The 14,484-nt window shown below is 35.5% G+C and overlaps 1 protein-coding gene across 2 annotated transcripts in view; it reads left to right on the top strand.

Annotated features, from left to right (window-relative positions):
* Window positions 1–14,484, top strand: part of eIF5B (eukaryotic translation initiation factor 5B) — a 288,622-nt gene that overhangs the window by 56,292 nt on the left and 217,846 nt on the right. For both annotated transcript variants that reach the window (XR_011332334.1, XM_069826929.1), the window contains exons 16-17: window positions 1,221–1,302; window positions 2,199–2,380. Coding sequence is in view for 1 of the 2 variants with exons in the window: in XM_069826929.1 (XP_069683030.1) it covers window positions 1,221–1,302; window positions 2,199–2,380 (264 nt within the window). In the remaining variant the exon portion in view is untranslated. The remainder of the gene's footprint in view (window positions 1–1,220; window positions 1,303–2,198; window positions 2,381–14,484) is intronic.

Here is a 14,484-nt window from a genome sequence, read left to right as displayed (position 1 = left end):
TTCTGCAATTACATCCTCCCGATGTCGCAGCTGTAGTGATTGAGTCGCGATTTTTTATTACCATTCTTAATATTGATGATGGGATTCCTAATGAATCAGAGAGTTGTTTCTGAGTAAGAGTACTGTTCTCATCGTACTTTAGTAAGATTTCCAATTTTTCCGACACAGAAAGGGCTTTTCATTTAACACTCATTGTAATCACATTCACAGACACTTCAATACACTAAAGGACAACAAACTGCCCAGCAAAAATTTCCAGAATTTTATTACAGCCGAGTGAGGAATGTTGTTTGAGAGAGAGTTAGCAAGAGGGTGAGGTATTGTAACTGTATGTAGGCTTTAACCACGCAGATAAGGAGTCGAATAAGAGAGCATAACAAGAGGGTGGGGTATACTAAAGTATGAAGTATGAAGGTTTAAATGCGCAGGTAAAGGGTCGAATACCAATACTTTTCAGATTAATGGCACCAGTGAGTTCAGTGACTAAGATGTTTCATTACTGTTACAGTACATTGCTGAAAATTACATCGAAAATATTCCACAAAAACAGCGTATTATGCGGGACTTGAGCGCAACAAACGGGGTATTTTATAAAGGCATTATATATGAAATTTGCAGGGACCGGACAAAAAAAGCGTATTACACGGAATAGCGTAATAAGCTGGCGCGTCTTATCGAGGTTTTACTGTAATGTGATGCTGGAAAAAAAAATTGATTTTCGCGAAAATAGGCCTATGCAATTGCAGCATTCATGGTATCGAAAAAGCAGTTTTTTATATGCCATCTGTCTGGCTTTAACGAATTCTTCTAAACCATTAGACCAGCCATTTTTAACTGGTGTGCCGCGAGAAAATTAAAATAGTAAATATTATTATTATGATGTGCTGAAGTACATATGATATTTCAGTGCAGGAATTCTGCATTACCATATGGTGAAGGAACTGAATCATTGCGAAACACATAAGATGTATAATGACAAAATGGCACTCTTTTATCTTTTTATTTCTGTTTCTTCTTTCTTTCCTTCATCATTTTCTCCATCCTTTCACTACTTTTTCTTTCCTCACCTTTACTCCCATTTTTTCTCTTTGCATTCTCTCTCCTTTGATTATATAATTTATCTTCCTTCCTTCCTTCCTTCTGTCTTTGTTTATCTTTCATTCGTTGTGAAGAATTGTTTTCTGATAAGCATTAATTAATATTTTATCTTTCAATTACAGAATGCATATGTAGAATATAAAGAAATTAAAGCTGCTCAAGGTGTGAAGATTGCTGGAAAAGAGTTGGAAAAAGCAATTGCAGGTGAGTTTTAAGTTGGTATAATGCATCATGCACAATTTTCTTTCTTATCACCCTTGTTCTTACAGTCCAATTCTTCAGGGTGAACCGTAAGTAATGTCATTAATTGTAGGGGGTTATTCTTGGTGATATTACTTACTTACTTACTGGCTTTTAAGGAACCCGGAGGTTCATTGCCGCCCTCACATAAGCACGCCATTGGTCCCTATCCTGAGCAAGATTAATCCAGTCTCTATCATCATATCCCACCTCCCTCAAATCCATTTTAATATTATCTTCCCATCTACGTCTCAGCCTCCTCAAAGGTCTTTTTTTCCTCTGGCCTCCCAACTAACACTCTGTATGCATTTCTGGATTCGCCCATACGTGCTACATGCCCTGCCCATCTCAAACGTCTGGATTTAATGTTCCTAATTATGTCAGGTGAAGAATACAATGTGTGCAGTTCTGCGTTGTGTAACTTTCTCCATTCTCCTGTAACTTCATCCCACTTAGCCCCAAATATTTTCTAAGAACCTTATTCTCAAACACCCTTAATCTCTGTTCTTCTCTCAAAGTGAGAGTCCAAGTTTCATAACCATAATGAACAACCGGTAATATAACTGTTTTATAAATTGTTTCAGATTTTTTGACAGCAGACTGGATGATAAAAGTTTCTGAACCGAATAATAACAGGCATTTTCAATATTTACGAGTATTCTGTGTTTAATTTCCTCCCGAGTATCATTTATATTTGTTACTGTTGCTCCCAGATATTTGAACTTCTCCACCTCTTCAAAAGATAAATTTCCAATTTTTATATTTCCATTTCGTACAATATTCTCGTCACGAGACATAATCATATACTTATTATTGTACTTTATTATTATTGTTGTTATATATGCTATTTTTTTACGTAGGCCTCAATCTCCAAGTGGCTCAGAAACCAGACGAAGTTGAAATCTTGCGTGATGAGGTTGCTCGAGAGTTGCGATCTGCTTTGAGCAACATCAAGTTACAGGAAAGAGGGGTCTATGTGCAGGCATCGACACTCGGCTCTCTGGAAGCCCTCCTCGAGTTCCTAAGGACGTCCAAAATTCCTGTGAGTAAATGATGTATTGTTACTTCTTAGCTCTAGAGAAATGTGCTCCGTTTTTAAGTAGTTATGTGATATCAAAAAGAGATCTGCAGTAGATATTGCCAGGGAACTTTTACATTTTTTCCTGCTTTTAAATAGCAGAGATCACTATTGGGGGTTAATGGGCAGTGTTATCTGCAACTGAAAAATAGGAACTGTATGTGATCAGTTAGATAATTTTATTTGGGATATTAGTTTTTGAAAATATCGCAAAGTTCTTTTGTAGGAAACTTTTACTTTATATTTGTTTTTTGCTCCCAGTGGATTTTAACTTGTGATAATTAGTAGTAGTAGTAGGGCCTTCTCTGCCCCTCTACCAGGAGATTTCAACTATTATATGAAGAATAAAATTACAATTAGTATTAAATTTACAATTACAATTACAATGAAAATTAAAGTACGACAAGATTACCTGACTAATGAAAGCTAGATAATTTATCATAGAAAAACAAAGAATATTTTGTATTTATGAATTACAAATTAAACCTAGAATAACAAAATTGTATAGTGATGTAATTACCGGATATTGAAATATTTTGTGATAGATTAAGGAAACTATTTACAAGAAACCATGTCTGAACGAGTCTCAATTACTGACAAAGTGCCTAGTAAGTTTGCGTTTGAATTCAATTTTATTTCGACAGTCCCTGATGCTAGAAGGTAACGAATTCCAGAGTCTTGGCAGGGCTGTTGTGAAAGAGGATGAGTATGAGGAGGTGCGATGGGATGGTATTGTTAGTATTGTTTCATGACGAGAGCGTGTGTTCAGATTGTGGTGGGAAGAAAAGTAAGTGAAGCGAGACGACAAGTACGAAGGAATAAAAGAGTTCAAGATTTCGAAGAGAAAGAGAAGTGAATGTAAATTTCTTTTCTTATCTAGTTTAAGCCAACCTATTGCTTCCAGGGATGGGGTAATATGATCATATTTACGAACATTGCTTACGAAACGTACGCACAAATTAGAGTTAGAGACAAACACTGAAAGCACTACATCACAGAGTATCATTGTACAGGGTGCACACAAAGTCCATATACACATTACATTACAATTTCAGGTCCAATTTCATGTGTTTTCACATGATTGATTCTGGTATTTCCAACTCAGCAATACATTTCCGTATGGATTTGACTGGAGATAGTTGGACAGATTGTGCTATGTCTGCACAATGTTCAAGCCTTGAGGATGGCCTTCGACTTCTCGGCACATCGCGATCACTGCCCGTTGTGAAAGCTTTCTTTTCTCACAGCAATGAAGTCTTCCTTGTTGGTGTTGCCTTTTCAAACCGCTCAATGAAATTGTCCATGACATTTTTCATTGATTTGCCGTTCACTTGACATTCATGGACCCACACAGCAGTCATCAAATGTTCCTGAATCGCGCATTCACTTGTGTCAGCCATTCCTTCAGCTAATTAACTTCAAATAACAATTTGCTGCCACACATTGCGATTTTCAGAGCATCAACAATGGACAGCAATAGTGCCAACCTCATCAGCACGAACATGGCAAGTCACCTTGAATTTAGTGTAGGTTCATTCATTCAATGTTCTGCCCAAGAGCAGGTCTTTCACTGCAAACCCAGCTTTCTCCAATCTTTCCTATTTTCTGCTTTCCTCTTTGTCATATGACCCATAATTCTTAATGTCGTCCATCATCTGATGTATTCTTCTGCCCCGAACTCTTCTCCCATTTACGATTCCTCCAGTGCATCCTTCAGTAGGCAGTTTCTTCTCAGCCAATGAACCAGCCAATTACTTACTTACTTACTGGCTTTTAAGGAACCCGGAGGTTCATTGCCGCCCTCACATAAGCCTGCCATTGGTTCCTATCCTGAGCAAGATTAATCCATTCTCTATCATCATATCCCACCTCCCTCAAATCCATTTTAATATTATCTTCCCATCTACGTCTCGGCCTCCCTAAAGGTCTTTTTACCCTCCAGCCTCCCAACTAACACTCTATATGCATTTCTGGATTCGCCCATACGTGCTGCATGTCCTGCCCATCTCAAACGTCTGGATTTAATGTTCCTAATTATGTCAGGTGAAGAATACAATGCATGCAGTTCTATGTTGTGTAACTTTCTCCATTCTCCTGTAACTTCATCCCTCTTAACCCCAAATATTTTCCTAAGCACCTTATTCTCAGACACCCTTAACCTATGTTCCTATCTCAAAGTGAGAGTCCAAGTTTCGCAACAATAAAGAACAACCGGTAATATAATTGTTTTATAAATTCTAACTTTCAGATTTTTTGACAGCAGACTGGATGATAAAAGCTTCTCAACCGAATAATAACAGGCATTTCCCGTATTTATTCTGTGTTTAATTTCCTCCCGAGTGTCATTTATATTTGTTACTGTTGCTCCAAGATATTTGAACTTTTCCACCTTTTCACAAGATAAATATCCAATTTTTATATTTCCATTTTGTACAATATTCTCGTCACGAGACATAATCATATATTTTATCTTTTCGGGATTTACTTCCAAACCTATCTCTTTACTTGCTTCCAGTAAAATTCCCGTGTTTTCCCTAATCATTTGTGGATTTCCTCCTAACAGCCAATTAATGTAGGTAATGTAATTTAATTCAATGAACGTGTATACATTGTAAAGTGTATATGGACTTTGTGCTCAGATTGTATATTAACGTTGATATAGTGAGTTCTATTTGGGAAATTAGTACCAATCTTTGCCTTCTCTGTCTTTTTTTTTTCTTTTTCTCTCTTTTTTTTTCTTTTTCTCTTATACTTTCTTCATCTGTTCCTCCACTTCTTTCCTTTATCTATAGATTATTAAAAGTAGCTAGTCTTATGTCTTTACTGTCAGAGCCGTGTTTAGACGTTCTGCTTCTCGGGACTGTTTTGGCAGTTTATATTTTCCACCTAGTTTCTTAATGGATTAATTGCACAAATCGAAGGTGATGGAGTATCTGTGTGGAGGTAATGAACCATCTTCAGAACCTAAGTAACAACTTGCAGAACAAGAGACCATCTTCATACTTTCTTCCTAACAAAATGACGGAACTTTTGGCTAAACATTTAGAAGAAGGCGAAACTGATAAATCTAGTATTGAAGACATTGTTTGCAGTTTTTATGACACATGTGTAGAGAATATAGAATCAGTGGTGTGTGTACTTCAAGGAGGTTCAAGTCTTTCAGTGGGCTCGATTGCAGGAAATTCCAGTGTGGTCAGATGTACAAAGTAGCTGGCTTTCATTGTTATGAAAGGGTTTTTATTAGATGATGATACAGCTCTCTTTGATGAATTTAGTTTTATACTATCACCTTTACTTTTTAACTTCGCTTTAGAATATGCCATTAGGAAAGTTCAGGATAACAGGCAGGGTTTGGAATTGAACGGGTTACATCAGCTTCTTGTCTATGCAGATGACGTGAATATGTTAGGAGAAAATACACAAACGATTAGGGAAAACATGGGGATTTTACTTGAAGCAAGTAAAGCGATCGGTTTGGAAGTAAATCCCGAAAAGACAAAGTGTATGATTATGTCTCGTGACCAGAATATTGTACGAAATGGAAATATAAAAATTGGAGATTTATCCTTCGAAGGGGTGGAAAAATTCAAATATCTTGGAGCAACAGTAACAAATATAAATGACACTCGGGAGGAAATTAAACGCAGAATAAATATGGGAAATGCGTGTTATTATTCGGTTGAGAAGCTCTTATCATCTAGTCTGCTGTCAAAAAATCTGAAAGTTAGAATTTATAAAACAGTTATATTACCGGTTGTTCTGTATGGTTGTGAAACTTGGACTCTCACTCTGAGAGAGGAACATAGGTTAAGGGTGTTTGAGAATAAGGTGCTTAGGAAAAAATTTGGGGCTAAGCGGGATGAAGTTACAGGAGAATGGAGAAAGTTACACAACACAGAACTGCACGCATTGTATTCTTCACCTGACATAATTAGGAACTTAAAATCCAGACGTTTGAGATGGGCAGGGCATGTAGCACGTATGGGCGAATCCAGAAATGCATATAGAGTGTTAGTTGGGAGACCGGAGGGAAAAAGACCTTTAGGGAGGCCGAGACGTAGATGGGAGGATAATATTAAAATGGATTTGAGGGAGGTGGGGTATGATGATAGAGACTGGATTAATCTTGCACAGGATAGCTACCGATGACGGGCTTATGTGAGGGCGGCAATGAACCTTCGGGTTCCTTAAAAGCCATTTGTAAGTAAGTAAGTTAAATTATGTGACAGATGGCAAAATTACTGTTTGGAATGATTCCAAGCTACTTGTTGACAAACGATTGACTGAGTTGTTTGTGTATCTGAAATCAAAGAATGATCAATGTTGTGCAGTATATTCTCTGTATCCCAGTACTAATGCTCCTGTAGAAAGACTGTTTTCACTAATTAACAAAGTTTGGACCCCTGAAAAGAATAAAATATCGCTGGTGACTAGTGAAATTATTTTAAGGTGCAAATTATGGTTGGAAAAGGGGGGAAAAAGTTCTGAAAATATATACAAAAAGGTGCAAAAAAAAAGGTGTTGATGAAATGACTTTATTAAGGTTTAAACCAATCATATGATTGGTTATGAACATTCTTTATCCCATTTACTGGGTTTTAATTAACTTGTTGTATTGGATTACACACAACATTTCAACGTTTTCGACAGTAAGTCGCTGGCACTTTGAGCTCAGGACATCCTTGTATGTAGAGAAACTCTGCTCGACATCTACAGAATCTAGTTAGCCAGGTAATTTACCATGATATTAATACTGTGAAGCAGTTATTGCTTGTTCATTGACGTTAATCAGTGATTATTAGACCTCGGACTTTTAGGTCCTAAAAATCTGAAATTGGTACCTAAAATAGGTTCTATCACAAATCAAAATAGGTTCTAAAATTACAAAAATAGGTGAACAAAAAATGACATTTTTTCATTTCCCATTACAAATTAGCCGAAACATTTGACATTATTTCATTGTACATGTTCATAATTAGAGCCAGAGTAAACAACTAACACCTTTTCTAAGTTTTCCATTGAGAAACTGCATCACTTCTCAGATAACACCATCTTATATGCCGAAAATGAGCATTCCACATCAACTGATGACACCAGAGCATATTTAAATGTTGGTATTAGATGCAAGGGAACAGCACATTCATGATTTACTTTCCACTAAATACAATGTCTTCGCTCTGAAATCTCACACTCTAAAGAATAGAGGAGACGAATTATGCTGCGATTGTTGTCAAGGCATGACTGGCATACAGAATTACACAGCGTTTCCATATTACCAACTGTAGAAATTGGAAAATGTAAAATTAGGTAAAAATAGTTTCTAACGTGAAATTAGGTATTTTTAGGTTGTATAGAACCACCATTTTCGAACATATATTTCCATAATTCTTATATATATACAACTTTTCTTTTGTATATATCATGAGGAACAAAATACAGACGGGGACAGATTATTAACAAAATTGACGATTTTTATGATAATTCTGTTTACAAAATTTGACTTTTCAATTTAGACTACAATTGACAATTTCGCAAATTTCTATCTCCACAGTACATAGAAATATGCAAAATTGTCAGCTGTAGCCTAAATTGAAGAGTCAAATTTTGTAAAAAATATGTAATGAAAATCTTCAATTTTACTAACAATTTGTAAATATGTAAAAATATCAACTGCAGTCTAAATTGAAGAGTCAAATTTTGTAAAAATATGTAATAAAAATCTTCAGTTTTGCTAATAGTTTGGAAATATCCAAAGTGTCAACTGTAGCCCAAATTGAAGCGTCGAATTTTGCAAAAATAATAAAAAAAATCTTCAATTCTGCTAATAATTTTTAAATATGCAAAAATATCAACTGCAGTCTAAATTGGAGAATCAAATTTTGTAAAAATATATAATAAAAATCTTCAGTTTTGCTAATAGTTTGGGAATTTCCAAAATGTCAACTGTAGTCCATATTGAAGAGTCGAATTTTGTAAAAATATATAATAAAAATCTTCAGTTTTGCTAATAGTTTGGAAATTTCTAAAATGTCAACTGTAGCCCAAATTGAAGAGCCGAATTTTGTAAAAATAATAAAAAAATCTTCAATTTTGCTAATAATTTGTAAATATGCAAAAATGTCAACTGAAGAGTCAAATTTTGTAAAAATATATAATAAAAATCTTCAGTTTTGCTAATAGTTTGGAACTATCCAAAATGTCAACTGTAGTCCAAATTGAAGAGTCGAATTTTGTAAAAATATACAATACAAATCTTAAATTTTTCTATAATTTGGAAATACGCAAAAATGTCAACTGTATTCTAAATTGAAGTACGATATTTTGTAAAAATATATAATAAAAATCTTAAATTTTGCTAATAATTTGTCAACGTCTGTAGGTTTTTACCTAAAATCCGAGGTCTAGTGATTATACAAGTGTTAAAGAGTGTATTCAAGAATGAAGAAAAAAGTATTTCGACATATATTGTTGCAAGAAGGGGGTGTAAACAATCAATTACCATATAACAGAGAACAATAATTTTCAATATAGGCTAACACTTTGGCACAGAAGAATGAGGCCCAAGAAAAATGTGTGACACTGACCCAATGTGAATAAACAAGAAAATAATTATCGGTACTTGTATGTGGAAGTAACTAATTGCATAATTTCTCAGATTGATTTGTAAGTTTTCTCAAATTGACAAACTGGAATGTTTTTAGTATTATTCTGTCACCATACATATGAAGAGTATAAAAAGATATTTCCGGACTCACTTCTGAACAAGCTTCTAGCTCTGTACGAACCTCAGTTTGACCACATTGGTTTAAAAATCGAATTAATTGTTCTCTACTCATCTGCAGAATTCTATGGAAAACATATTTGTGAACTCAGTTTTATGAGTGAAAGTAATTTCCCTTCTGGCTTCATTGAAGTGATGTTGACTATCTCTTGTACTATAAGCTTCATCGAACAATCCTTTTTTGCCCTGAGGAGGATCGACACCCACCTTCAAATCACCCAGACATACGAGAAGTAGAGTTACTTAAGTTTGTTGTCAATTGAAGAGGAGGTGTTGGCAAACTTAAAACATAACATTCATTTTATGATACTGTCAGTGACAAGTTCATGGGGCAGGAAGGAAGAGTGGAGCTGATATTCAAGCAAAAGCACGTAAAATTGCACTTTTCGATTACTATACTGTACATAAAATGTTATATATTTGATATTCAATGTATCAAAATAAATTCATTTTTGACTACATTGTACAGTGTGATTCTCTCGTTAGAGACCCCAAACTTTTATTAATGAAATTTTAATTTATTCACAGATTGTTTTGTAGATTTATACAGGGTGTTCTGAAAAAAGTCAGAGGGTTTGGAATTGAACGGGTTACATCAGCTGCTTGTCTATACGGATGACGTGAATACGTTAGGAGAAAATCCACAAATGATTAGGGAAAACACGGGAATTTTACTTGAAGCAAGTAAAGAGATAGGTTTGGAAGTAAATCCCGAAAAGACAAAGTATATAATTATGTCTCGTGACCAGAATATTGTACGAAATGGAAATATAAAAATTGGAAATTTATCTTTTGAAGAGGTGGAGAAGTTCAAATATCTTGGAGCAACAGTAACAAATATAAGTGAGACTCGGGAGGAAATTAAACACAGAATAAATATGGGAAATGCGTGTTATTATTCGGTTGAGAAACTTTTATCATCCAGTCTGCTGTCAAAAAATATAAAGTTAGAATTTATAAAACAGTTATATTACCGGTTGTTCTTTATGGTTGTGAAACTTGGACTCTCACTTTGAGAGAGGAACATAGGTTAATGGTGTTTGAGAATAAGGTGCTTAGGAAAATATTTGGGGCTAAGAGGGATGAAGTTACAGGAGAATGGAGAAAGTTACACAACACAGAACTGCACGCATTGTATTCTTCACCTGACATAATTAGGAACATTAAATCCAGACGTTTGAGATGGACAGGGCATGTAGCACGTATGGGCGAATCCAGAAATGCATATAGAGTGTTAGTTGGGAGGTCGGAGGGAAAAAGACCTTTAGGGAGACCGAGACGTAGGTGGGAGGATAATATTAAAATGGATTTGAGGGAGGTGGGATATGATGATAGAGACTGGATTAATCTTGCTCAGGATAGGGACCAGTGTCGGGCTTATGTGAGGGCGGCAATGAACCTCTGGGTTCCTTAAAAGCCAGTAAGTAAGTAAGTAAGTTCTGAAAAAAGTTCCAATATTTAGAGAGAAGGTAGTATGCGTAAAAACAAGAAATGAAAGTCGTACAAGAATGGGTACTAAAATTAATACCTTCTGAGAAATGAGGAAATGTTTACCATCACTGTGAGAGCAACATATCTTCCACTGTGAGCTCTTTGGCAAGAGGAAACAGAATGCAACGTTATCACTACGTATTACACAGCATACCTTTGTTTGTATTGGTATCAAGAGGACAATTGAGGTTTTTTTAAATTTCACGTACCCCCTAAAAAGTATTTGCGTACCCCCCGGTTGAATATCACTGCCCTAGAGAATGTTGAAAAGATCGGTTTTAAGTTGGTATGGAGACAAAACAGACCTAACTCGTATCAAACATGATTATGATGATTATCTCACTATCACCATTTCCAGTGATACCGGATACAATCACGCGGTTGATGCAGAGTCTTTAAGTCTTTTATAGCTCTTTGTTAAGAATCCATGCCTTAAATTGATTTGTGCGAGATCGTGCTTATTTGCTTGGTTTCCGCACAAAACCAATCCGCGGTAAGTCTAAAATTCCACATTCAGTATTCCCAGCCGAACACACATAACAATTTCCCTCTTCTTACCGCTTAAGCGCGACATTCATTTTACTGCTTTAGGCTTTTAACATATTATTTTTAGAGACGTTCAATATAGTAATAATTATAAATTGGAAACTTACCACTGCAATTTCACCTAAATTGCACTGTTAATTATTGTTTTTAAATATTTGCAAAAATTAAGTAAACTCTACAACTCCACTAAAGTTACTGCATTTCGTGATGCATGTAACATTAAAGAAGCCATTTGTTTTAAGTTCGCATTTATAGACTGGGGGAAAAAAAAGACAGACGTATATCACGGCCTGCTGGAGTATAGTAAACACAGAAAACATTTTAAAGCAACAATGTTGAAGATAGATATTTTTGTTTTCCAAAATTGCCGTCATTGAACAAAAACCAAGATGGAGATTTCATTGCAACTAATTAGAAATTCCTCTTTCAGGTATGTAATAAACGATCTTCGCATAAAATAATGTACGATACACGAGCGGTATGTTTTCTTTCAATTCTCGGAAATTAAAAAAACTCAACTACGTTTTGCTTTTTCAAACTTTTCCTCGAACATGAAAACTTCAACATACCGCTCTTGTAATGCATATTACTATTGTGGTTATTGGTCTAAGTCGTGTTTCTCAAAGTATGGTCGACGGACCTCTGGTCCTCGAGGTCTGCCCTTGTGGTCCTTCAAAAAAAAAAAAGGCAGAAGAAAAAATAAAATTCAAACGAATTGCATATCACTCTGTTGCTGAAAATCTCAGAGTTCGGAAATGATACATGGCAATCACCTTTCACTTTTTCTCTCAGTACTGACATTTTATGAAATTTATCACCCTATCCGTGTACTGACTTCCCACTCTACTCTCAACAACAAAAGAGGGATTTAAATCACTATGAATGTGGTGTTTCTCGCCATCTTTTCCCTGCACATCTGGCGCCGCCCCTGTAATCCAGCCAGGGGCCACCCAAATTCATTACAGAGGTTCGAACCTTTTCACGTATTTATGACTTTGTTAATAGTTTTGCCGGCACCCAGTCTGCACACTGAAATGATCACGTACTGTATATAGTACACCAATAATACAACTCTGAGGTCACAATTTAAAACTTATTTTCCCGCTAAATATGATGAATTTTCATGGGTTTGTGATCACTTTCATTGCGATATTGAAACTAACAAACTTTCATTGAGTAAAAGAGAACAGTTAGGCCTAATTGAACTCTCGAATGAGACCGGACTTAAAATGAAATTCCAAGCGGAAAGTATGGTTAATTTCTGGACCTCATTCCAATTGAAAAGAGAATACAGTGAAATGTACAAAGGTGCTTTAGAGATTATAATTCAGTTTGTTTCTACGTATCTGTGTGAGAAATGGTTTTCATCACTAACTGTAATAAAAACAAAGTAGGCTACCGAAATCGACTCGATGTATGTGACGATCTCCGACTTAAGCTTACCAGCATACGTCCAAATATAGAATAACTGTGCAAGAATCGGCAGGCTCATTCACCTCATTAATGTGAGTACCAACATTTACTTTTTTTTTTTTTTGTTAATAAGTTAAACATTATCTCTCTAATAGCCTTGAATTATTAAAGAAACACAAATGAATTTTCTTCTATTAATATTAGCTTAATTAGTTAAAAATTAATATAAAATTAATTTAATGAAATTAATTTTAATTAATCCATTTTAAAATATAAGTATATTGATATTAAAATATACTAAAAAAATTATAAATTTTCTTTCGAAGGGAACAAGAGTAAGGTGGTCCACGGAACTGTTCTGACTTAAAAGTGGTCCCCACTTCAAATAAGTTTGAGAAACGCTGGTCTAAGTAAAACCTTGTACACCGGTATTTTTAATGTGAATATTACACTTTTACTACATCATACTACAGAGTGATTTATATAGAACTGACACATTTCTTTCATTAAATGTTTCAAAACGAATTGTGCTAGCGACAACTTATTATACCTAAAATGTAGAGGAATTTTGGGAGATTATTTACCTCTATAGCAAATGTTGTCCGGCCTTGTCAAATCCGGAGATCTCGGTGGCCACAGGTTCCTGGAAATTATTCGGTCGTCACATAACCGGATAAATGGAACCATGCTTTATCTGTGAACCATGTGATGGACAATATGGCAGGATTTTGCACAATGAACGTCTGAAACCAACAGCAGAATGTTCTGGAGTTTCGATTCCTTGTCACTAGATGCGCAGATGTTTATGTTTTAATCCTATTGTTGGCAGCTGTTTTCGACATTTTGTGTCAACGTGAAAATGCAGTACACATTAAATCAACGACTCTTCCTTGTGAAGCAATACTGGATTACGAATTCAATTACAGCTACTCAAAGGGCATACCACAGAGAATTTGGTGTTCGTAATCCTCCCAAAAGAAACACAATACTGGGACTGGTAAACAAATTGGAAACAACTGGATCTCTGGTGAGTGAAAAGGGCAAGCATCGTTCATCTAGGCTTCCCACGGTTGTTGTTGACGTAAGAGCACGACTGGAGCAGTCACCCAAAAAATCATTAAGACGTTTGTCGCAGGAGACAGGGTACACCTACTCAATGTGTCAGAGAGCCTAAAGCCATATAGGGTTACGGTTGTTCATCAGCTAAAGGAACCAGATAAGGATAAAAGATTGAATTATTGTCGTTGGTTTCAGACGTTCATTGTGCAAAATCCTGCCATTTTGTCCATCACATGGTTCACAGATGAAGCATGGTTCCATTTATCCGGTTATGTGACGACCGAATAATTTCCAGGAATCTGTGGCCACCGAGATCTCCGGATTTGACAACGCCGGACAACATTTGCTATAAGGTAAATAATCTCCCAAAATTCCTCTACATTTTAGGTATAATAAGTTGTCGCTAGCACAATTCGTTTTGAAACAATTAATGAAAGAAATGTGTCAGTTCTATATAAATCACTCTGTACTTTTGACCAGTGAAATGGTACGGAAGGATGTGTTTCAACCAATCATGGCTGTTTATCTCTACAAATTTATGACATCCCTAGCATTTGTTTCTTTAATAACATATCAACATATTATTGATTATTTATTCCGTCAATATGGCTTAAGCAATGAATTACATATGAAAGAAAACTATTGATGTGTTACATCCTATTTTATCTTGATATTAACGTTTTCACCCCTAGTGGGGCATCTTCAGGTACAAGATAGAAGTATCATCTAAAATCAATTACAAACAAGTTTTACATTTGAAAATGCCATGACTAGAATC

Source organism: Periplaneta americana, chromosome 5, assembly GCF_040183065.1.
Source record: "Periplaneta americana isolate PAMFEO1 chromosome 5, P.americana_PAMFEO1_priV1, whole genome shotgun sequence".
In the NCBI taxonomy this organism is placed as follows: Eukaryota; Metazoa; Arthropoda; class Insecta; order Blattodea; family Blattidae; genus Periplaneta; species Periplaneta americana.
This window is presented reverse-complemented; position numbering and strand designations above follow the sequence as displayed.